We start from the raw sequence: 25,820 nt of genomic DNA on the forward strand, positions 1-25,820 counted from the left end.
TTTTGGATCGACGCCCTTGTTCGGGTCGATAGTTTTCTTAGGATCAACGCCCTTTTTCTGCTCGACAGTCTTTTTCGGAACAACAACCTTTTTTGGTTGGCCGGTGTTTTTCTGATCTAGGCCATTTTTTTTAATGTCGGGGCACTTTTTCGGCTATGCGGCCGTCTTTGGGTCTATGCCCATTTTGGGAAGAGTGTTGCTCGGTCCCGGGGTACCGGAAGGCTTGGTAATGGTCTTCGGAGCCGAGCCGGAAGGCGGGGCTTCAGAAGCAGTGTTTTTCGGTCGTGGCTAAGGCCTCTTGGCGATGCTTTGACCGGAACCTTGTCTGGAGGTGGAGGCAGGGTAGGGGCTTTAGTACTCACGGTTTGCCCCGGTGGGATGTCGGCATCGGAGTCCGACTGGTCTTGGACTGTGACGTGCTCTAAGTCGGAGTCCGCTGCCTCTGGAAGTTCATGTTCGTCGTCGAAAATGTTTTCCGGTTCAGGTGCCTGTCGCTGCATCTCTTGTCGAGCAGCTCTTCAGTTCCGGATAGTTTTCTTCGACTGGAACTGAGCACAAGCTGGACAGTCTTCCTCGTTGTGCTCCGGAGGCAGGCACTTGTTGCATACTGTATGCTTTTCACTATGTGGAAACTTTGATTGACATTGTGGCCATCTTTTGAACGGGGTCCTTTCCATCGGCGGGAGGCCCACGTGGCGTCGAAAAGGCCTAACGGCCCTCATCGACTACCAGAGATGGATGGAAATAGTTGTCGAGTCGAGGGATACCGAGCGGAAACAAAACCGTCGAAATGATGTTTTTGGCATTAGAAATTAGGAAAACTTCAGTCCCGAAGTTGGAGTTGTCGAAGTGCATCCAAACCCAATGGCGGAGAAAAACAATCTGAAGATGGAGAAGATGCCCATGCGCACTGTAGTCCAGGGGAGGAGTCACCTATCTCGTGATACTTTGAAGACCCTTCCAAGACAACAAGGTGCAAACATCCGGACCCAACACTAGGCGGCGATCTATGCTAAGATATGAAATCAGCAGCCCAAATGCCTCGAACAGGTTGTTTCAATAGCCAACAAGCAAACTGGGCAGTTGTGTAACAGCTTAAAGGGAGCACACATGAGGAAGGTAAGGATCAGGTTAAGATCCCACTGAGGCATAATGAATGGCTAGGGGGGGAAACGTGTTGTAGTCCTTCCAATAACTCAGTCGCAAAGGGAGATTCGAACAAAGGAAATAGGCCCAGCAAACGCAAGAATGCTGAAAGGTAAGATAACATTTGACAGTGCCCAGAGCAGAGAACAAAATAGCAGAACCTGGGGAAAGGGTGCAGAAAGGGGTCAATGTTTCTGGATGCACATCATGCACACAAACATGTCCCAATTGCACTGTCTTGGTGGAGAGATGTCTGGCTCCCTGAATGATGTCACAGACTTTGGGAGAAAGGATGAAAGCTGTCAACTGTTACTGCTCAATCTCCACGCATGAAGGCAGAGGGTGCACAGTTTTGGGTGCAGAAACCTCTCTTGTTGGTGCGACAGAAGATCATCTCGAAGGGGCAGCCTGATCAAAGGACCACTGCTCATACACAGAAGCTCGAGATACCAAACTCTACGTGCCCAATCTGGAGCTACAATAATGACTAGGGCCCAGTCATTCCTGATCTTCTTGAGAACTCTGGGCAAGAGTGGTAACACCGGAAAGGCATACAGGACACCAGAGTCCCACTCGAGACAAAAAGCGTCTCTGTACGAGACCTGCTTTGGAAACTCCAGCATGCAAAACTGCTGACGTTACGTATTCTCAGTGGTAGCAAACAAATCTAACCAAATTTCTCCTAACTGCTGAAAGAAACCTTGCACCATCTCTGGATCGAGACACTGCTCCCGATCCACTAGGAACCTTCGACTGAGTTTGTCCGCGCTGCCGTTAGAGAATCCGCCAAATGTTGAATCACAAGGGGAATGTCCCGACGTTCCAGCCATGTCCAGAGATGCAGGTCCTCCTGACAAAGGGCTAACATCCCCACCCTGGCCTGTTTGTTGAAGTACCAAATGGCAGTGGGGTTCTCAGTAAACACCTGTACCAATCGTCCCTGGAATGAAGGAAGAAAGGCTTTCAGTGCTATGAGGAAATAGGGTTTACTATATGGTGTGGTTGTGCAACGTTACCATGTAATATACTTACCAACCCCTTTAGGTCCAGTAGGTTTCCTCTGTAAAACCCCCAGCTAAACCCTGAGTAGCTGTCTACTGAGCAGCAAGGCTTACACAGAGAAACAAGGGTTAAGCATTTAAAAAGCATCAAAACAACTGAAGAAATCATCAACACGACACTCAAGCCATCCAACACCTATTTATAAAAATAGACTATATATTATAAGATTTTAGACACTAGAACGAAAAAGATCCACCAGAGGGTTCTGAAGATATAGATTTGTTCCCATGATGCACTGGGCCAGGGTCAGACTAATTTGCATATAGCCAAGTTCTGAGCTGGGATGGTGCAGTGAGCTAAAAAACGGTGATGGATAAAGCCCTGATCTTTGGACTGGGTAAGAGTGGTCTGCTTAATTCAGACACTCTGTTCATCACCACCCCCTTTTCTGAATCATTTTTGTCCACCATAAGCGTGGAAGGGTATACTCAGATGTGAGTCCCTAGCTCATTGCACCATCAGGATTCAAGCAAGCCGGGCCGAAGACGGCTGAAATGCCAGAAACCGGTCCCCGGTAGCTTGTTTCCTTCCCAGTATAAGAATTGGCTTGGTAGTTTGGTCTGCCCTGTTCCCATGATGCACTGGGCCAGGGTCAGACTAATTTGCATATAGCCAAGTTCTGAGCTGGGATGGTGCAGTGAGCTAAAAAACGGTGATGGATAAAGCCCTGATCTTTGGACTGGGTAAGAGTGGTCTGCTTAATTCAGACACTCTGTTCATCACCACCCCCTTTTCTGAATTACAAGCAATAATAAATCAGTGTAATTTCACTCAACCACGAACAAGCCTTGGCAAAATCAACGAATTCGACACTGAGAATCGTATTCAAAGAAAACGTAGGTAAGTGTCAATGCGGTCGGTTAGAAGTACTTGGGGCAATCAATTCTGGCTGGAAGTTAGTCAGGGGGACCAGCAATGGCCTCCAGAACAGTTACCTTCCCAAGAGTGGTGGTCCATCAACAGTTGCAGGTACTTTATCCACATTACAATGCATTCTTATGGAGTGGTCCTGATGCAAAGGAAGAAGGATGCTTAGGATGCACTAAGGATGCTGTGGATGCGACGCGGCCAACAAAGGTCTTTATGTAGGGATTCCTCGGTCCACAAAGATGATGCGGTGGTCCAGGTTGCAGAGTCAAAGTCCCACAAAGTCCTCTCTAGTCTGGCTGAAGTTCAGTCGCAACTGGACTACCAGTCTCCTGTATTTCGCAGTCACAGGCCAAGTCTTCCCAGGTGGATAACTTTCCTTCTGAAAGAAAGAAAAATCGATGCATCTTCACCTTTGCGCCTATCGGAATAGACGCATCGCCCTTCGACGCCGACACAGAGGCTATGACAGTAGTTCTACAGCCTGTGCGGCCCGACAACGGGTATCCACGTGGCTCAACAACGACACATTGCCTTCACCTCAGTGAAGCTCAACGACAAGGCAGCGATGCGGCTGTGTGGAAAAGATTGACACATCGTGCCCTCATAGTCAACGCTTTGCTCCGTCCAAGGTACTTTGTTAGCAGGCCTTGTGTGGGTCCTGTAGCCGGCCTGCCCTGCATTGCGGTCGGCCTGAACTTTGGATTTGCACTGGTCCATCCCGAACCCAAGTAACCTTTTGATCGCTAGTGACTTCTAAGCAATGTTTTTGCATTTAATCTTTACAAATTCATATCTTGACTTCTCTGACTGAAATTTTGTCATTTTGGTCTTGTTTTACTCACTTTTTTCTAAACCTGTGTGTAGTCTTTTTGTGGTGTATTCATTGTATTACTGTGTGTGTGTTGCACAATACTTTACACATTGCTTCTTTAGATAAGCCTGACTGCACTTTGACAAGCTACCACAGGGTGAGCACAGATTATCTTTTAGTGTGTATCTAGCTTACCATGAGAGTGGTGGTTCCTGCCTGGCATGGTTGCATACCTCAGCCAAACAGAATAGAATAGAATAGAATATCTTTATTCGATTGTTTACATGTTACAATCATAAAAGAGCATTTCATACAAATTAATCCATACAATGATAAAAAATAGTGAGAGTAGTATTACAGCAAGACATTCACAAGCGTATACACAGTAATATTGTTAAAAAGACTAAAATACATTAAAAGTGAGAGTGCAATCAGCAGCTGAGTTGGTTACCCTTCCATGCTTTTTCTATATTTAACTGCGAGTTTTAAGAAATTACATACAAACATGGTACATTCGCTGTTTAGCATTTGAAGGTGACACAGTGCAGGTCTGTATTGTGCAAAATTCAGGTGCTTAAGTAAAGGTTTTAAAAACAGGTTTCGGGGGAGTGTATAAAACTGACAGAAAAATAAAAAGTGTGCCAGATCTTGCGGAGACTTGTTGTCGCAGCCGCAAGCTGGCAACACTTGTCCTCTGTGTGCTCCACTTGGGACAGCTAGTAAAAAATGGAACATGTCAAATCGGAACCTTGTTAATAAAAAACGGTCATAACCAGACATGGGCCAGGACAGGTAGGGTTCCATATATAAACAGGTTTTGGTTAAGGCATACTGTCTCACACTGCTTTTCTTGTATTCATTTTCCTCCCGTGTCATACACCTAGACAGCATAAAAGTGTTCCTTACAAAGGTTACATCAGTTTTTGTTATTGTTTCAGGGGATAAAAATAAATCTGGTCGGCCTAATTCAAAAAGCCACGTTCTTACATATTTTATCCATGGGATCTTAAGCCTACCATCCCACTGTAGTGCCTCTTGAAGGATGTTTCTGGTGAGAGGTATGGCTGTGTTAAGCCAGCTATTCAGCCAGCATAACAAGGGGTTCACTGCCAGCTTATCACTTAGATATGGAATGCCAAGTTCCTCATGTACCGGAAAGTTGGCCGTCCCCCTGGGTAACCTTAGGACCTTTTTTAAGAAGTTATTCTCAGTAACTTCAAGGGCACCTAGTGATTCTGATCCCCAAATTTCACTTCCATAACGTGCAATAGCGGTGCTTTTGGCTTGATATAACTTCAAGACAGCAGCCACCGGACTATTGCCCATTTTTCTAGTGAAGTCCAGTATTGCTGCGTTGGCCCGCGCTACCTCGCCCTTTTTCTTTTGTATTGCTGGTGCCCAAGTTAGTTTGTGGTCAAAAAGAACACCAAGGTACGAGAAGGTCTTTGTGGTGGGTATTCTATCTCCATTTACAAAGTGAGGATATACTTTTTTTGGGGATACACCTGCCACCATTGTAAAGGATTTTGAGTTATTGATGCTCAGGCCACGGGAGTTCATGAAGTCATTAAAAGAATCTAGCAAGATTTGGAGACCAAGCGCCGTTCTAGATATTAACACGGCGTCGTCCGCATATAATAGGACCGGTATGCCCTTCTTGCCAATGTAAGGAAAATCTGTACCAGTTTTTAATAGGTGCTCCTCCAACTCATTAATATAAAGATTAAAAAGAAAAGGGGCAAGGATGCATCCTTGTCTGACTCCTCGGGTTATTCTAAAATCTCTGGTTACCTTTAAGTCATGGGTGTAACGGACGTTTGCTCTTGTGTCCGAGTGGAGGTCAACAAGAAGGTTGACCAGGTTTTGTTCCACCCCCATTTTTAACAGCACCTCCCATAGCCTGATTCTGTCTACGCAGTCAAACGCGGACGATAAATCCATAAAGGCCATATGGATCGTCCCTTTTCTTGCTAGGGTGTATTTACTGTTTATTAAATATAGGTTCAGACATTGGGTTATCGTGGAGTGGCCTGGTCTGAACCCATATTGTATTGGGGACAGTATGTTATTATCATTGGCCCAGGCTGTTAATCTGTTTAGGATAATACCCCCCACCACCTTTGTGACTGAGTTAATCAGGGATATGGGTCTATAACATGTAACGCTACCACGATCACCCTTCTTAAAAACAGGGACTATGGTGGAGGACCCCCAGGCTTTTGGGCAACCAGCCAAAATACCTGCATTTACAACTGCGGTAATGACTGGTGCCCATAAAGAAATGTTTGATTTAAATAGGTCGGGTGGTATACCATCGGGTCCGGGTGCTTTGTTACAGGTTAGTCCTTGTATCCCCTTTTCTACCTCCCCCACTGTGAAACACAATACATTTTCGTCAGAGAAATTAAAGACAAAGTCTGCTTGCAAATTATCACTTTTAAAAATTGTGCTGTAATGTAACATCCACTCTTCCTCAGGTATATTGGTCCCAACGATAGAGTTTAAGGGAACATCAAACAAGGGTTTGTTTACAATGCTCCAGAACTTGGAGCTATTACCCAGAATTGCAGGATCACATAGTTTCTCCCAGACACCGGCTTTTACTTCTTTTTTCCGGGCTGCCAGGACTGACTTATAGTTAGATCGCAGTGACTTAATAAGAACAGGGTCTCTTGGGGTAGCCTTGAGTGCTTTTTTTAGGTCTCGGCCGGCCTTTGAGCAGGCTTGATCGAACCACCCTGGTTGATGTTCATGACGTCCCTTTATTGGAACTGACAACAATTGGCCAATTTTCTCAACAACAGTAGCAAAGGCAATCAGAGTCGCTTCGGGCAAAGTAGATGGGGAAACACAAAGATCTAGGTCATTACCACAGCTAATGGTAATTGAATCATACAAGGAGTCGCTGTTGACCTTTGACCACTTCAGGCGACGGTTTCCGTTGATGGGATTTAAAACACCGTGATCAGGTCGTGGCTTCCTCTGATCAAAAAGGTTACCTCCGAACCTGATCGATAAAGGGTTATGGTCGCTGAAAGTGCTTGTTAGGATTTCAAAGTCTGTGGCTAAATCAACTAGATCTCTCGAAAGGAATATGTGGTCTATGTAGGAGCCTTTACCGTGGCCTTTGAACGTGGGGACGTTGAACTGGTGAGAGTCCTCCAGTGTGGCCATTGCGTCGGTTAGATCCCTTCCATCTATTAAGTTATTGATACTGGTGCCTCGGGGCGAGTGATCAAAATGAAAGCCAGACCTCCTGTTGCAGCCTAAGAGGCCAATAGGTGTCGTTTCAGGGTTGCCACAGGGATAAGCATTAAAGTCTCCAGCAATAATGATGTGTCGAGGTAGACTATCCGCTTTTGTCTCTAAAAGGTTTTGTAGTTTGAGAATATTACACTCCTTGTTTGATGACACGGCATTATAAAAGTTGATAAGTGTCAGTGCCTTTTTACCATTCCTGAGCACTAAGATTTGAATATGTTTGTTGTCCGATGCTCTGGTTGTAACCTGGCAGCTGAGTGCAAGGCTTATGTAGGTTGCCAGGCCCCCTTTGGATCTTCCGCTATTTGATGGGGTTGCTGGTAAGAAAAAACTTTGAAAGCCCTCAATATGTGCATTTGCGTCTGCTAACCAGGTTTCTTGGAAGCATAGAATGGTATAATTTTTTACATAGGCTAACCACATAGGATCATTAACCTTAACGGCTAAGCCGGCTGTGTTCCAGGATAAAAGATGTATGGAGCGTTGTTCAGTGAGGCCCAAGCCTGTTATCAGGGCCTGGTCTGCGGAAGGAGAGATTGCTTGAACCCCATGGTCAGTTGTTAAGTGTTCTTGCGATGCATTACTAACAGTTAGAGGGTTTTTTACACCGCTGTGCACTATGCATTGGGTTAAACTAGTGGCACTTGGGTAGCTGCGCCCACTCGCATTCGATGTGATTTCTTTAAGTTGTACTAGAGGAGCTGTCCTAGGCGCTTCACTGGCCTCCGGAGAGGAAACACTTATGCACTCTGGACGCATGCTTGATACTCTGTAAAGGGGAGCTGCCTTAGTTGTGGGCTCAACAGGGATAAGGTAGGAGGATGGAGATACGCTTTGTCAATCGATCTCGTCTAAATAGTCGATATTATAAAAAGCGTCATACCTGTTAGAAATAGGTACCCCATATTGTGTGTCTAAGTGTTGGGGATGTGAGAAGAGCTGCTGCTGTGGACGGGTAAAAGGCTCGTTTCTCTCCTGATATCTACCGGGATGGTTGTTAGGTCTGCTCTGCCACGATTGTTCATGCCTATAGTCAATGTGATTTGTTCGAATATATGGGCCAATAGGCAGTGTATAGGCCCTGATTGGTTATCAACCATCGGCTCAAGCAGCCACTCCTGTCCGTAGGTTGACTGCACTTGAGTACGACGATGACCATGGTTATTTGGATAAAAGTAACTTAAAGCCATGGTACGGATCAAGCTACTTGTCACACCGCTTTTCCAGCTGCTTATAAAGCTGGCAGCACGACTATCCCTAAAGGTTACCACTATACAGTCACCCTCGGTCGATTTAAATCTGTTTCCCACCCAGTCTACTCTTCTTACCTGTGCAATATGACCATTGATATGTTTAGGGATCGGTCTGTGAGTTGTGAGCCAGTGGCTCACCTTATTTTTTAGGTCCCCATGTGTTTCCACCCTATCCCCTGTTAATTTAGGTACCCCAATCATTACAATGGTGTACGGGCTACATTCAGGCGGGAGGTTAACATGAGGTGGACTCTTTACTACCATCGGTTTTGTCGTGGTAGTACCTATTTGTTTTGAGGATGTGCCCTGTTTAGGGGTTTTGGTTATTCTCGTGTGTTCTACCTGGGTAGTTGCTATTTTGATTGGGGAACTTTCAGCGGCCCATTCACAATCTTCTGTCTCTGCATCTTGTAAGGTTTGAGAGCTACTTGGTATGGCTACCACTGGGTGGGATATAATGGTACCACTATCTTGGGTTGTCGCTGGGGTGGTTAGAGGAGTCTTTGGCTGGTTTTGCTTGCTAGCAAGGGTAGGGTTAGCTATGGCTTTTTTTGCCCTGGGATTTTTGTTACTAATCAGAGTAAGGGAGTTACTGGCTGGTGTGAAGGTAGAAATTGGTTGTGATACCTTCAATGTTTTTAGCAAGGTGGATGTTGCGTCATTTTGGGCCCTTTCAAACTTCCCTAAGGCATTCTCAATGTTGAGGACTCTCTCACTGATAGGTAACAGAAGGGACTTAATCAAACTTTCAAGATCACTCAGAAGTGCTTTTGTATTTATCATCGTATGTTCAGCCCCGGTTATGGTGTGTATAGACGTGTTTGTGGGTGCTGTCGTCTCTTTATTCAAGAACAGTTCTGAGTTTTGACTGCTTATGAAAGGACATAAGGTCACCTTCTCTGGGGCAGGTTTAGCCAGTCTAAATGTAGACCAAACGTCTTTAGCTGAGCTAGGATGTTTGGCCTTGAGGTGAGATTTTTGTTTTTTTGCAATAGATGACTTGGGTTTACCTCGTGTACCAGTTGTCCTAGTTTTGCTCTTTATCAGGCGACTGACTTTAGTAACCGGTTTTGTCGTTGTGGATGTAAAACCACCCGAGGAAGGGGCTGCTGGGTGTAAGTGAGCTATAGGTGACATATGGTTGCTACTACTGTTTTCTCCGGTAGGTGCAGGACTGTTGTTCCTACTGTTGCCTGAAGGTGAGATAAGCAAGGCTGTTTGCGTGTTGTCTCTTGTTTGGGGACTGGGAAGCCCTGTAAATGACAACGTTAGAATAGACTCCTCAGAGTTTATGGTGTTATCCAGAATGTTTATGTTACCAGTAGTGTGTAAAGAGAGGTCGGGGAAACATAAATCTGGAGTAAGTGAGAGTCGTCTTTCGGAGTCCTGAATTGCATCCGCCACGACATTGATCGTTTTTTGTAGCATTAAGTCTATGGCGGTTATTGTGGGAAGAGGGCTGTTGGTGACATCTTTCAATCTGGTAGCTGATCTTGTGGTCACGGGGGTATTTCGGCTTTTACTCATCCTCACGGTGTTATTATCAATTGTATGCGGTGAAGAGGTAATAGTTTCGTGGGTGCAGAAGTTATAAAATGTTGTTGGGCGTTTACCTTGGTTGAAGACAGCTGGACGAGATCTCAGGGGGGTGGCCCCGTCCCGGACTCCTCGGTCCCCGGAGGGCCACAGAGGGCCCGCCCTTTGCCCGGGCTTAGCCCGGCGCTGCCCCGCGCGCTCCCGCGACGCGGGTGTTGAAGGCTGTTTTTAAGCGCCTCCTGGCGCGCTCCGCCTCGACGCGACTTCCGGTCGCGGAGGCTGCTGGGAAGTGTAGTCTTTCCCTCACCCCCACTCGGCGGCAGCGCAGTTGTTGCGAGGCTGCGGCGGGGGGGGAGGTACTCGACAGTGGAGCTGCGGCAAGGTCGGCGGCAATGGTGGTGCTCCTGGGACGGCTCCGCTGGCAGGGATGGCGACTCTGCTCCTGGTGAGTTTTCTGGCGATTTGGTTGTTACCCAGTGCTTTGATGATTGAAGGCTGCTTTTAAGCGCCTCCTGGCGCGCTCCGCCTCGACGCGACTTCCGGTCGCGGAGGCTGCTGGGAAGTGTAGTCTTTCCCTCACCCCCACTCGGCGGCAGCGCAGTTGTTGCGAGGCTGCGGCGGGGGGGAGGTACTCGACAGTGGAGCTGCGGCAAGGTCGGAGGCAATGGTGGTGCTCCTGGGACGGCTCCGCTGGCAGGGATGGCGACTCTGCTCCTGGTGAGTTTTCTGGCGATTTGGTTGTTACCCAGTGCTTTGATGATTGAAGGCTGCTTTTAAGCGCCTCCTGGCGCGCTCCGCCTCGACGCGACTTCCGGTCGCGGAGGCTGCTGGGAAGTGTAGTCTTTCCCTCACCCCCCACTCGGCGGCAGCGCAGTTGTTGCGAGGCTGCGGCGGGGGGGGAGGTACTCGACAGTGGAGCTGCGGCAAGGTCGGCGGCAATGGTGGTGCTCCTGGGACGGCTCCGCTGGCAGGGATGGCGACTCTGCTCCTGGTGAGTTTTCTGGAATCCCATCTCTAACAGCCGCTATCCTAAGTGTTACCAATTTGCCCTTCAAAGGAGGCTTCTCCTTTGAAGCTTGCCTTTTGGGCTAACACCTGTGTGGCTTCCTAAAAGAGGGAGGTAACACCTCTCTCCCATGCAGGCCCCTATTGTGTTCTTTTCTGGGAGTCATTAGCACGTCTTCCCAGGAGGGCAGAAAGCTGTCTGCAGGACAAGTCCTGTGTACCTCAGTAAATGGCACTGGAAACCTTGGGCAACTAAAGTGGCAACTTCTAAAGATCCACTGTGCCCACCAGTGACATTACATTCGATGTAACCATTAAATCAGATTTAATGCACTGACTCTTTTGATATCAAACAGTACCAACCTTAGTAGTCACATTCAGAAGTTAGGATGGCTGGGCTGCCAACCTGTAACTCTGTAACTCTGTATTTGCCAAAGGGGCTACTAGCATTTACACAGTAAAAACGACAATTTAAGGTTTTTACTGCTGGAAAATGTTCTGATTTTTAATACACAGCACCCTGCCTTAGAGCTTGTTAGGCCTGCCATAGGAGTGACTTATATTCATTAAAAAAAGGAGATTTGGACTTTGTCAATACCCTAAATGGCAAAGTCAAGTTAGCAGTTTAAAATTGCCCTTCCAGTCTCCAGTGTCAGACTGGGAGCTATGTTTTACTTTGCCCCACTCAGGATGGCAGAACAAGTGCTGTATTCCCTGGGGGGCACTCTGACTTACAGGCCCTGGTTAACCCTGGTACCATCCTCTAGAAACTTACAGGACAGTTAGGCTATGCAATTTGGGACAAGCCAATTAAACATGCACAGTTTTAAGGATCAGAGCACATGCACTGAGTTCTGTTGAAATGGGATCAGGCCATTCAGAGCCATTATATCAGTACCTAGCAGTCAAAATGGGGGCAAAAAGTCAGGATAGAACTGCAAAAAGCCTGTTTCTTGTGAGTGCTAATGGAATTGCCCGGAACTCCAACAGGTTGGGAGCTGTGGAGATGACCCAGGAGTGGGCTTTGCCATAGATCTAGGCCTCAAGTGCTAATGCTCAATCGTCTTGTCAGATGACTTAAACATATGTAGCAAAGTCGAAGATCTCCTTGATGTCTTGTGGGACTTATCCTAGTTCCACAACGTCTACTGTGACAGTGAGCGCTTGGAAGGGCTATGTGACAGATCTCGGGACCGTCCTCTCGATTAAGATCGCGAGGATCGCAGCGTGGTGCACCGAGGAGCTTCAGGGACTGCTCTGTCAAGGCCTTGGGGCTCATGGTGCCGCAATTAATGTAGGTCTTGGTGTCATGGTGGCGCTCCAAACACCAGAGGCACATCAAATGTGGGTCTATCACCAACATCTGTCGGTGACAGGTGCCACAGAGCTTAAATCCAGCTTTCCTAGCTGACATCCTGACACACCAAGAGACAAAGTCTCAGAAAAAGCTGGACAAAAAGTCAAAAAAGGTCAGTCTAAAAAGACAAAGGTAACTCTTCTCCCGATCTGCACTGACTGGCGCTAAATGAAAAGAATGTACGTCAGCTTGCGAAGTGGTGCCTATATAGGCACCGTGCACATCACTTTTGGCACAGACAATGCCGATGACACCACACAGAGTCAGATAACGCCACCTACCCGGGCGCAGAGTTACTGTTCACTAAAAATTGCTGGATCAAGTCTGAAGCCTGGGGATTATTCAAAGGTAAGGAATCCACAGCTAGAAGTCTCTATCAGATCTTTTTTTTACAACCAAGCATGTAAGATGGGCAAACCAACTAATTTTGACCCAATGTTGTTGCCTAGTGCAACAATTTGTAAAATGTGTCTGAAAATGTTTACTTCATATACAAACATTTTTACTTTATATGATGCCTGAAATGGATGCTTTTGTTGCTTTAAACATAATCCTTGACAGGCTGAAGACCTATGACAATTGAGAAAATATGACAAATCATACTTTAAATACAGTATATTTACCACATGCTGCAGTTCATGGCGTTGCTCAAGTTCTTCAACAACTTTATCAACCTAAAAAACAAAATGGTGATCGGGTTGATATCAGATACAAAACATATTCAAAGATTTTCAAGCAAGCACAACTAAACATTCAAAACTGAGCATATCAGCATTCTTATGAAGGACACAATGTTTCCCTGGCAAACAATTATAAAGTGATGCTATTTAAATGAAAATTCAACAATTTATTTTGATTTAACAAAACAAACTCCAGTACACTCTAACACGGTCCCATATCAGGCAGCATGCAAGCAGGACACAATCACTATGGCTAAAATGTAAGACACAACAATAGAGCACTCAATCACCACATTGTCTAGTACTCTTAATACACCACAGTGCAATGTAAAGGACACTAATGCTGGAGTAGTGTCTATGTCATCAGCATTGTGGGATACTGATGCCAGCCTCTAATGACCCAGACTAATAAAGATTTGAATCTTCAGGCAGTCAGAGATGTAGAAATACAATATCCTTCTCTGATGATCAGGAATGCTAACAATCTATGGATAGTTTTAATAACTATCTATGGAGGCATGTCATCCAAGTGTCTGTAAAACTTAAGGTGGTCTGTAGAGGAAAAACCTTCTCTGAGCAGATTCAGTGCCTTCAGGGTAGTGTGCTCTGCAGGGCCAACATATGGAGGACTCTCATTCCCTCAATACTTCTGGGGACAGATGTAAATTTCTATACAAGAGCAATTTTCCATTTTGCAAATATAACATTGTATCTGTGAACCTCCACGCCTATTGCATACTTTCTAGGTGTATTAGTAGTCTCAGTAAGCACACTTTGTGTTAAAGCAGATGTGCCCCACTCCAAGGGTGTGAAGTACCGGGTTCTTAAGAACCCAGCGGTGCCAGGGAGAACACCCAAAGACTTCGAGTCCTTCCTGTTTCAGACTACAGAAACACAGAGTCTTCTTGGTGAAGTCAAAGATCGTATTTATTGGCTGCAGCCAGTAACAGGTATCCTAGAAGTACAACAGCATGTATGTTCTCAGGAGACTGCTCGAATTTACAAAGCCAGCCTTCTCTTTTTATACAAAATAATAAGCTTCAGGCAAACATTCCTTATTTTACAGTTGACCATACACATATTTTCACTACAAAGAAAAAGCAGAGTCATGATGACAAGCCCACATTTCAGTTTGTCCAGTCCATAATAAATTACCCGGCAAGGCCCAGAACTTTCATCAGATATCGAGGGAATCCCAATAAAAACGGGCACCTCCTCCTCGTAAAGCAGGTCATAAAGAAGAAACGGGGACAGGTGTGTGTAAGATTAGGCATGGTTTGTGTGTGATGAACGGTTTACGACATGTTGTGCCTTGATACTAATCTCATTCGGCCACTGGGAAACGAACTGCTCGAACAGGTTTGGCTTGAGGCAGTGGAGTCAGCTCGCCCAGGTCACAGGGGAGTCAGCAAAGGTGTACGTGTCCTTCAGATCGAATTCGGCCTTAGTTATTTGGCTATGTGAGGGCAATCACAAAATGGCTGCCGCTCACAAAATGGAACCCGAGGGTCCAGGACGAAAACTTCGATTTCAGGGTGATTTCGTCACTCAATCATGCCGAAAATGCTTATGCATAGTATTTAAGTCATTACCGGTCTGCTAGTATCAAATTGGTCATGATACAACGATGTTTATGACACGAGTCCGGAGGTCCGGTACCACAGATACACCTGAGTCCAGAATTTTCAGTACCACAGACCCTCCTTTTGCCCTTACATAGGCAATAACCTATACTCATGCTAATCTGAGTCCAGGTCTATATTCATAAAGTCATTGAGATGTTGCTGTAGCATCATCCTATTACTTAGTTCATTTCTTGATACATGTTTCCTTACACACGATGTAGCACAGAGGCCACATAATGCAGGAGCACACTGTACACACAGACAGAACAGGAACAGAATGGCTAAGGTCATCCCAATGACTATCAGAATCTTCCATCCCCAGGCAGATATCAGTTTCCAGAACCACCCCATCAAGGACCAGTCTCCTTCATCCACGTGAATGGATTCAGAGATTTTATGCAGTTTGGAGATGGCCTGGTATACTGTCGGAGCGTTGTCTGGGATGAAAATGCAGCAACTTGATTGGATCACTTTACATACCCCACCTCGGTCTGCAAGTATGACATCTAGCGCGACCCTGTTTTGAAGAGTCGTAAGGCGATCCGACTGGAGCTCAGCAGTCAAATTACTAAGGGCACCGGCAGTTTCAACTACAGTGGATTCAACCACCCTTGTCAATTGCCTTATGTTCCTGCTGTTCACCATAGACCCCCAAAATGGCAGAAAACCCTTTACAAAATCTCCGAATTCTTGTCCTGCAGTGTCTTCTTTACTGATGACACCTCTAACTATCCTTGTCCTGTGGTAATCTGCCGCGGCCGTGTAGGTGGGAGGCAACAGGAACGAGACAAAACATGTGCCCGAGAAGTCAGGGGGCAACCATGTATAGGCCCTATTATGGCAGATGAAATAAGTACCCTTAGCTGCTAAGAACGAAGGGGTGTTTCGAGATGCAAAAACATATGTTTCCGTGCAGACACTCTTCCCCAACTGAGCTCTGGGATTTTTGCCATTACCTTGCAGACATAGGTGACCCTGATGGGGTACAATCCAAATCGAGGAGGATCTTTTAGCTCGCTGGTTCTCACTCAAAGCAACTCCATATTTTGTTATATTCCATTTAACGTAAGCTTGCCACTCATCTTTAGGAATCGTTCTGTACGAGTCAATTGTTCTGCTCATATTTGCAATTCCTACTACTAATGCTTTGTTGCTTGAGTTACTTTTCGTGGAGCGTGGGGAATATGGTTCGATGGCAAATATGAACATCGTCTGAAACGCCCACAAAGAACCATTGTAGCTAAATGGTAAGACCAAGTATGGGATACCCTTGTCTGTCGTATGCAGCATAAGACCACACACCAAGCAGTTAGTTGTGTTTACTACTAATTGGTGTTGGTGTAAAAGCTGAATGAAAGAGTTATTAATAAACTCTAGTCTTCTAGAGGACTCATGTTCAGGCAGGGGGTGAAAAGAGTGCGAGGAAATAGTAGGAGGAGGTATGGGCTGTGCCGTGGGTGCAAATGTCACTTGAAAAATGAAGCAAACATATCCTATTAAAAACATCATCACACCAAGCAACATGAAAATACAAAATATCAAAGATCTTTTCTTCGTCATCAATATACACATTTTGTCTTTAAAGTTCATCCGTTTGGCAGGTCTCTCCATCTCAGAAAACTCCATCCTCTCTAATTTGCTGCCCGCGGTGGTAGGGTGTTTCTGCTATAGAGTGCTTCTGTCAGTCCAGGGCAACTCCCTTAGACCAACCAGAACTGTCGACCTAACGTCTCCAGCTGCACTCCAAAGACTTGGGCAACCGCGACCCTAGCAGCAGAACCGGATGGCGGTTCGAAAAAACAAAAATGAGCAAGTTTCTCGGACGAGAGAGCTGCACAATCAAAAAGTAAAAAGAAATATTTATTTGTCCATAGTCATAGTTCTTGGCCTTAAATTGTAACGGTTTCTTCCAGGTGCTGTCTGGTCTTGGAATAAGAGTTCAGGCTCTGTAGTGTTCAATTGAATTGACGGAGGCACAGCTTCTTGCAAGATGTTGTCGCTTTCCTTTTCAGAAGTTGTTCCCTTTACACGTGCATCGCTAAAAGGTAGAAACCGAGGCACAGTCTCAGTTTCAGAGTCAGCGATCCCCTCCTGGACCCACCGGTTGTACGGAAGAGGCATTGGGACCCTCTTACAATGAATGCCGTGGATCCAGTGTTTCTTTCCTTCCACTCGAACAGCTGATCTTGTGGAGAGAAGAACTAGGTGAGGGCCGGTCCACCGGGGTTGGTCATTCTTTGTTCGCTGAAAGTTCTTTATTAGCATGTAGGATCCAGGATCGATAGGATGCCCTGGAGCTTCAGAGGCCTGAGGTAGAGTGTTGTGGACCTGTTGGTGTAAAACACGCAATTTAGCCGTCAATTCATACAGATAATCAAGCAGTACAGGGTGTTCTATTTCGCTAAACCTTGGTACTCCCCATATGTTGGCCGGACGGCCAAACACAATTTAATAAGGACTAAGTCCCACTCTAGAGTGAACAGTCATTCTCGTTGATAGGAGCGCCAAGGGCAGGGCATCAGGCCATTTAAGACCTGTGCTCGCTTGAATCTTGGCCAGTTTCAGTTTTAGCGTGCCATTATAGCACATCTTGAAAAGGCACAAACAACAACGAGTACGTATTTCAAATTGTTGCACCTTTCCATGTGGATGAAATCTAGCTGCAAAACCTCGAACGGATACGTTGGAGGCGCAAAATGACCAGCTGGAGTTGGGGTTCCCCTACCAGGATTGTATTTCAGGCACACCATACAATTCTTGACCACATTCTCTGCACACTTTGGGATTCCAACATTTTGCCATACTGGAGCTAACAACTTACAGATCCCTTTCACACTGAAATGAGCCATTCCATGAGCCATTGTCACCACTACTAGCACATACGCATCGGGTAACACCCATCTCTGATGCTCTGACAATTCAACCCAACAACCATTCGCATCCGATTTACCCTTACTTTCTCTCCATTCATTCAACTCTTTCTCTGTGGCTTCAGCTTGAATGGATTTCACGCTCTCAATCGTATCTTCGCACAAACCAACATCACCAATCCATCTTGCAGGGCCTGCAACATACATTCGACTCATTACATTTCTTGCAGTTTCTTTCGCAACTTCATCCGCAAACGCATTTCCACGACCAACATCATCCGTAACCTTTTTGTGTGCACTGCATTTCACAATCGCAACTTGTAAAGGCAAGGTCAGTGACTCGAGAAGCTCATTCACCAACTGACCATGCTGGATCTTAGCACCATGCGAAGTCAGGAACCCACGTTCTTTCCACAATCGTCCAAAACTGTGAGCCACACCAAATGCATACTGGCTGTCCGTGTACACATTCACTCGTTTTCCTTTCGCCAACACACACGCTCTTGTAAGTGCAATCAACTCTGCTGCTTGTGCTGAATTGTGTGGGATACGTGCAGCTTCAACAATCGTATGCAAAGTCGTCACAGCATATGCTGCAGTCGTATCACCATTTGGCAACTTGAAACATGAACCATCAACCCACAAAGTACCATCACATTCTGGAAGAGGAGTGTCCCTAAGGTCTACCCTCCCTTTCGTCTCTTCTTCAGTTCTCAGAAAACAGTCATGTTGATCTTCACTATCATCATCTGTCTCAACTGAAATCGATAACAATGTGGCTGGGTTTAATGTATTGCACTTCTTTATGTGCACATGACTTGCCAACAGTGTCAGCTCATAACCTGACAATCGAGCACTAGTTAAGTGCTGTGTCTTTGTTCTGTTTAACAGAATGTCTACTGCATGCGGTACCATCACAATTAACATGTTATTCATCACTAACCCAGCAGACTGTCGAATAGAAACAGCTGCTGCCGCAGTGGCTCTCAAGCAACTCGGCAACGCCTTAGCTACCGGATCTAAAATCGCCGAAAAATACGCGCATGGACGCTGTTTGTCCCCAAAAGACTGTGTCAGAACTGACAATGCGCAACCTTCTTTCTCATGGACATACAATGTAAAAGGCTTACTGTAGTCGGGGGTACCCAACACAGGAGCCGAGCACAATGCATCACGCAATTCGGAAAAACTTTCCAGACAATGTTCAGACCACGGAATGGGTTTGGCCAATAAGGAAAAATTCGATATCCATTGTCTGCAATATGATGTAATGCCCAAGAAAGCACGCACTTCTCTCTGTGTCCTTGGTACACTCAATTTTGCAATTGCCTGAATTCTTTCTGGGGTTAGTTTCCTTCCCTCCTTCGATAAGAGGTGGCCTAAGTAGGTCACTTCTTGTCGACAATATTGCAATTTCGAAAGAGAGACTTTGTGATGCAGCTCACACAAATGACGCAACTACGACAATGTGGCTTCTTTACAAATCTCCTCAGTGTCTGCAGCTATTAGCAAATCGTCGACGTACTGAATAAGGGTAGCGCCGCCAGGTAAAACAATCGTATCAAGCTGTGTTTTTAAAGCCTGACTGTATATTGATGGACTTTCACAGTAGCCCTGAGCGCGTTTGAAGCGGAAACTTCGGCCTCCTGAACTGAAACCAAAAATATCCCTGCTCTCCTCGGCAATCGGGATGCTGAAGAAAGCATTCTTCAAGTCAATCACTGAAAACCAGGTGGCTGAAGCTGGAATCATAGTCAATAGGGCAGTGATATAAGGGACAACTGGAAACTGTGGCACGACTATTTATTGACCTCCCTAAGATCAATCACAAACCTGTAAACAGCTGGCTGAGAAGGATCAGTACGCTTCAAAACCGGCAGAACAGGACTATTACAAACGTTGCCTCTTGTCTCTTCAATGACATCTTTTTCAATCAGATCATAAATGATCGCTAACAACGCCTTTTCACCTTCACTAGAGATCTTGTATTGGGGAATACGCAGCATTCTAACATTGGCTTTCAATGTTACAACATATGGCGCTATATCCAAGAGGCCCACAGCATTAGGTCCAGTAGCCCAAAGAATATCCGGAAGAGAAGACAATTCTGTCGGAAGTTTATCCTTCGACAAGTACATCGGAGAAACCACTTTCTTACCCAGTGTAAGTTGTACTCCCGAAGGAGAACAGTACAAAGTCGCATATAATCTTTTCACCAGATCCAATCCCAACAAATTTTCACCACAATGTTTTGTAAGGGTAAGGGGTGCTTCGAGTTCACAAGGTCCAACAGAAAGGGACATAGGACTAGAAATCGGGTTCCTAACCGGGGCACCAGAAAAACCTACTGAAACGTTCATTTCGCCAGACAAAGGTGCGCCAGGGAGTTTTGAGTGCATAATAGAACTCTTTGTAGCACCAGTATCCAACAGAAAAGGCTCTGACACACCTGATGTAATCACCTCAACGTAAGGTCCACTCTGATCTACTGGAACTGAAACAACTCCCTCTCTTTGTCTACGGCTGTCCTAGCAATCATTACCTTCCATATTCTCATCTTCTGCATAGTAGTCGTCAGCATAGTACTGAACCGTCCTAGCAAACGCGTTATTCTGCTGGTCGAAAAACTATTCATCGAATTCTGAGGCGGGAAGGAACGAGCATTCTGGGGGAAATTTCCACGACCCTACCTCTAGGAGCTTGTTGAACACCTTGACCTCTTACACCAGAAGCACCATTCGTACGCTGTAACAAAACCGGACAACTACTCTTGAAATGACCCTCTTCTTTACAATGAAATGAAATAGATTTTTTAAAGCGCATGGCTGCCCCTGAGCGTCCCAGCGCTACGTGTACACACAGACAGACCTCCTCTGAACCGCATCCAGAGATGTTAGTCATTCTGGGGGAAAAGGAACGTTTTCAGAGATTTTCGGAATCTGGTCAAGCTAGGTTCTTTCCTCATTGATGTTGGGAGGGAGTTCCATAGCTGACCCGCATTTATTGAAAAGCGGCGTCCTCCGGTCCTTGCTCTTTTTGCTCTCGGGATAGCTACCAGGTTTTCCTCGCCAGAGCGGAGCGTTCGTGATGATTTGTAAGGGCGGATCAGATCTCTGAGGATCGGAGGGCCTGTGCCTTGGAGGACTCTGAACACTGTACAGAGCGCTTTGAATTTCACTCTCGCTCTTATGGGCAGCCAATGGAGTGCTTTCAAGGCCGGTTTCGCTGACGTTCTTCTGGGTGTATTCGTCAGCAGTCTTGCGGTTGCATTCTGTGCCCTCTGGAGCACGTTCAGGGTGTATTCCGGTGCAGCCAGGAAAAGGGCGTTGTTATAATCCAGTCTTGACAGAATAAGGCCCTGTACCAGCAATTTCCTGGAGTCTACTGGGAGTAAGGGCATAACTTTCCGTATTGAGCGGAGCAGCCCATAGCAACACCCTGCGTTTTTTTTCGCCTGAGTGTGCATCGACAGCTCCGGTTCAAGCCAGACGCCGAGACTTTTTATGGATCCCTTCGGGGTCGGAGGATCTCCTAAGCAGGCCGGCCACATACATTTGGGGAGGGAGGTGCAGAGATTTCCCAGCAACATCACCTCGGTTTTGGAGGCATTAAGCTTGAGTCTTGAGTCAGCCATCCATGCCATGATGTTGGTAAGGCAGGCGGCAAACTTCTCACCATGGTTTTCTGCAAGCGAGAGCGAAACAATCAATTGGGTGTCATCCGCGTACGTTGCGAGTTTCACTCCAAAGTGCCCCCCTCCAGTGGGGCCATGTGGACGTTAAAAAGCGTAGGGCTCAGTGATGAGCCCTGCGGGACACCACACTGAAGGAGGGTGGGCACTGATCTATTGTTGCCCTCGCACACTTGATATGTTCGATCACTCAAGAATGACGTTAGCCAGGTGAGAGCCAGGCCTCTTACTCCCAGCTCCTCCAACCGGTGGATCAAGATCTTGTGATCCACTGTGTCAAATGCCGCGTTCAGATCCAGGAGGACCAGGGCTGCTGATCCTCCTGAATCTAAGATGCACCTGCCCTCTTCTACCATGGTGATCAGCGCCGAGTCAGTGCCCTGACCGGGCCGAAAGCCAGTCTGGGTGTGCCGTAACAACTCGTTGGATTCCAAAAAGGACGAGAGTTGCCGGTTAACCCATTTCTCAGCAATCTTTCCCACAATACGCACACTGATTGGGTCCATACGGTAAACGTTGTTGAGAAGACCGGTTTCTTTGCGAGTTTCTCGAATATTGCTGAGGTTGCTGATAACTGTTCTGATTACTAGTATGTGGTGGATAAGCTTGCTGTAAAAGAACTTTAGTCTTCAATTCCGTAGTCTTTTTATCCACTTTCTCTAACTCATTTTTGCGCCTAATTTCATAGTACTGGGCTGTAGCTAAAATCTGCGCTGACGTGGAAACAGCCCAAGCACTCTCAGAATCCTTCAACTTATTACACAGCTCAGGAAGTAAATTATGTACAAATTTGTCAACAAACAATCTTTGGCCACCCTCAGTGGACATATCCTGACCACTATGATCTACAAAGGTCTCTTCAAACCGCGTGAAAAAGTCAGACACAGTCTCATCTTTCTTCTGTTTGCACGCAGACAACTTGTCCCAATTAACACGCAATTCGGGCATTAAAGTCTTCATATACGTAATAATCTTATCGGGGAGTTCAGTAATCAGATCCTCAGGCTTAGCACCGCCTATTTGTCTATTGCCGGCGTCTCTAAGATTAACCCATGTATCAACCAATTCAACCACATGATCCTTATGACGAATCTTACTCCAAATAGGTTGTGGAACAACATTACCAAACAACATGTCAATGTCCGCCAACTTGCAAGTTCCAAACAAAGCGATCCCAAAGGATACCAAACTAAGAACCAAACTAAAGACTGGGAGACACTCCACTTATACTTAACTGAGGTATCGATGACGTCACCAGAAGACTCGTCTATCGTTTCGCTCTACCAATCATCAGGGGTCCAAAACAGGGCGATAGTCAGGGCAGCAGTCCTTCGTAGCCGTCGGGACGCTGGGAACCTTGCAGCAAAGACTTTCGGACCACGTCGACATGCAGGGGTCGATGAAGTGGCGGCCTTCCTCCAGAATTTTCACACGAAGCTCCTCACGAACCTCTGGCTTGGACCGGTACCACTGATACCGCGCCACATTGGGCGTCAACTGAAGTACCGGGTTCTTAAGAACCCAGCGGTACCAGGGAGAACACCCAAAGACTTCGAGTCCTTCCTGTTTCAGACTACAGAAACACAGAGTCTTCTTGGTGAAGTCAAAGATCGTATTTATTGGCTGCAGCCAGTAACAGGTATCCTAGAAGTACAACAGCATGTATGTTCTCAGGAGACTGCTCGAATTTACTAAGCCAGCCTTCTCTTTTTATACAAAATAATAAGCTTCAGGCAAACATTCCTTATTTTACAGTTGACCATACACATATTTTCACTACAAAGAAAAAGCAGAGTCATGATGACAAGCCCACATTTCAGTTTGTCCAGTCCATAATAAATTACTCGGCAAGGCCCAGAACTTTCATCAGATATCGAGGGACCCCCAATAAAAACGGGCACCTCCTCCTCGTAAAGCAGGTCATAAAGAAGAAACGGGGACAGGTGTGTGTAAGATTAGGCATGGTTTGTGTGTGATGAACGGTTTACGACATGTTGTGCCTTGATACTAATCTCATTCGGCCACTGGGAAACGAACTGCCCGAACAGGTTTGGCTTGAGGCAGTGGAGTCAGCTCGACCAGGTCACAGGGGAGTCAGCAAAGGTGTACGTGTCCTTCAGATCGAATTCGGCCTTAGTAATTTGGCTATGTGAGGGCAATCACAAAATGGCTGCCGCTCACAAAATGGAACCGGAGGGTCCAGGGCGAAAACTTCGATTTCAGGGTGATTTTGTCACTCGATCATGACGAAAATGCTTATGCATAGTATTTAAGTCATTACCGGTCTGCTAGTATCAAATTCGTCATGATACAACGATGTTTATGATACGAGTCCGGAGTTTCGGTACCACAGATACACCTGAGTCCAGAATTTTCAGTACCACAGGTGGAAACCTGCTTCAACTCAAAAGGGACAAACTCATTGGGACTATGTAGAAAAGTAAGCATTCTCAGCTCTGCAAACATTGAAAGCTTGCAGGGGCTTTCTATATAACTTCTGAAACTGGGCACAGTTTAGGTATATAGGGTGGAAGTGATCAAAAGGAATATGCTTACAAAATTCATAAATACGTGTGATCACGGATTGTTCCATTCCGAAAGAATCTTAAATAATGAATTTCATCAGATCAAGACAAAATGGAAAGGGGTTACTTTGGATTACACAGATGAGATGTGTACCTACATAAATGGGTTTCCTCACAGATAAAATTCTGCCAGTAAACCAGAGTTTTTACATGTGAAAATCTGCTCCTGAGAGAGGGTGAACATTTGATGGCAGAACAATCCTGCCAAACGTAGGAGGAAATATGTTTTTTTAGTGGGGAAAGGGAGGGTTGTGGTGCCAGTTCTCATTAATTCCATTGGACAGACCCACAAAATGCTTAAAAGGAAATCTTGCATCTTTATAAAGGCAATTTAACTACATTGTTGACTTTCTAGGACTTTTCAAATAACAATAATTTCAAGTAATTACGTTGGGAAGCTGGAACTCTTGCAGATTCTCAGGATTTTTCACCTGCTTAACCATTCATGCATTTATAAATATAGAAAGTCCATATCTCTGCATACCAATATGGGGAGAAAAAAATGTCCCCAGGTAGAAGCCTTTTTCACCAACACCCCTCCAGTTTTAGAGGGGTTTCCTGCTTTTTCCTATCCAGAAAACACATTTTGGGCCTGATGTACAAAAACATTTTGCAGTCATAAACCCGGCAATTCGCAAAATCACAAGGTCGGCAACAACAAAATATTTTTTCCTATGTACCAATTCCATAAATCAGTTTCAGACTCACAATTTTACGGCACATTCTGAAGCACAATTAGGAGATGAAACTAATTGTAACTCCGAACAGCATGCATCAAAGATCTGTGACCACAATCAAGGTCGCAAACCAATGATAGGTTACTGACTCCTCAAAGGAAGTTGTAAGGGAATTGCAAAGGGGTAACTGCACTCAATGGACAACTTTGGGAATCAGTCACCATCAGATTGCCTGCTCCCCCTCCCATTGTGTTAAAAAATAGGAAACATTTTTCTTAAAGCAACATTGAATCCATTAATCAATGCAAAATCCCATTGGGGGATACAAACAACACAGGGATGGTGGTCTGCGCTGTTTGCTGTAGGCCACCATCCCTGTGTTTGAAGACAATCACAGGAGGTTACAAATAGCAACCTACCTAACTATTTCTAGCTGTTAGTGTATACTTCGCATCATAAAATCAGGGACTCTGCAAACGGTCAGTGCGCCATTTGCAACTATATTTGTAATTTGTCAACAATAGGCCTTTACTGAAAATGTGCACAGGAGTAAATATACAACTGCTTTCATGGTGAAAAACTACTTGCAAAGGTTTTTGAGTACCTGTAGTTTTCAATGCAACTGCCTTCAAGTATGCGGTGCAGTTGCAGACAATACCATTGAGCTCCTCTCGAGCTTTGTCCCTCTGGTTGTCGACGGGCTTCCACAGTGGGGCTCGGGAACTCAGCCAGACTGAGGCACTGCTCTGGAGGTGGGGCGGCACAGACGCTGCTCAACAGGCCAGGGCACCCTACCTCGCTGAGTGGCAGCCCACAGGTCTCGTCCACAAAAGCGGGGTGGTGCTGCTTAGAAAAAGGGAGCGGCTGCCCTTCTTAGTCAAAAACAGGTCACGTTGTAGGCCCCCGAAGCTCTTTTACAGATAAGAGCGCTGCTCGCTCCCACACAGCGCTGGGCACTCACACAACTTTAAGTGCTCTGAAAGTGCTGAAAACATGTTGACTTCCAAGGAGTAGGCAGAGCCGCCACACGTATTGCTTTGTAAGGCACAGGGCAGCCACAAGCCAAGGCAGAGCACTTGGACATGAAAAGGTGGGCTTGCGGAAGGCCAGCACAGAAGGCAGATGACGAATGGGGTTCCCTCCCAGCAGCCAAACGGGTTACAAGTCCATTCAGTCTCTGGTTAGACAAGAATCTATGATTAGCAAGCAGCAGGGCAAAACGCAGAAAAGTAGTCCAGATGAATTCTTTAGGCAGCACAGCAGTTAGCAGGCAGCAGGGCAATAAGCAGAAAAGCAGTACAGCATTAAACTTAAGCAGTGCAGCAGTCCTTGGGATTGAGGTTCAGTTCCAGATCCAACAGTGGTTCACCATTATGGTTTAAGAGTCCCTT

At 45.9% G+C, this 25,820-nt stretch overlaps 1 protein-coding gene across 1 annotated transcript in view; it reads right to left on the reverse strand.

Annotated features, from left to right (window-relative positions):
• VPS41 (VPS41 subunit of HOPS complex) overlaps window positions 1-25,820 on the reverse strand; it is an 876,961-nt gene that overhangs the window by 189,982 nt on the left and 661,159 nt on the right. Inside the window, exon 21 of the mRNA XM_086964855.1 lies at window positions 12,925-12,975. Within this exon, the coding sequence (XP_086820981.1) occupies window positions 12,925-12,975 (51 nt within the window). The remainder of the gene's footprint in view (window positions 1-12,924; window positions 12,976-25,820) is intronic.

This window comes from Lissotriton vulgaris, chromosome 4_1, assembly GCF_964263255.1.
Source record: "Lissotriton vulgaris chromosome 4_1, aLisVul1.2, whole genome shotgun sequence".
Classification (NCBI taxonomy): domain Eukaryota; kingdom Metazoa; phylum Chordata; class Amphibia; order Caudata; family Salamandridae; genus Lissotriton; species Lissotriton vulgaris.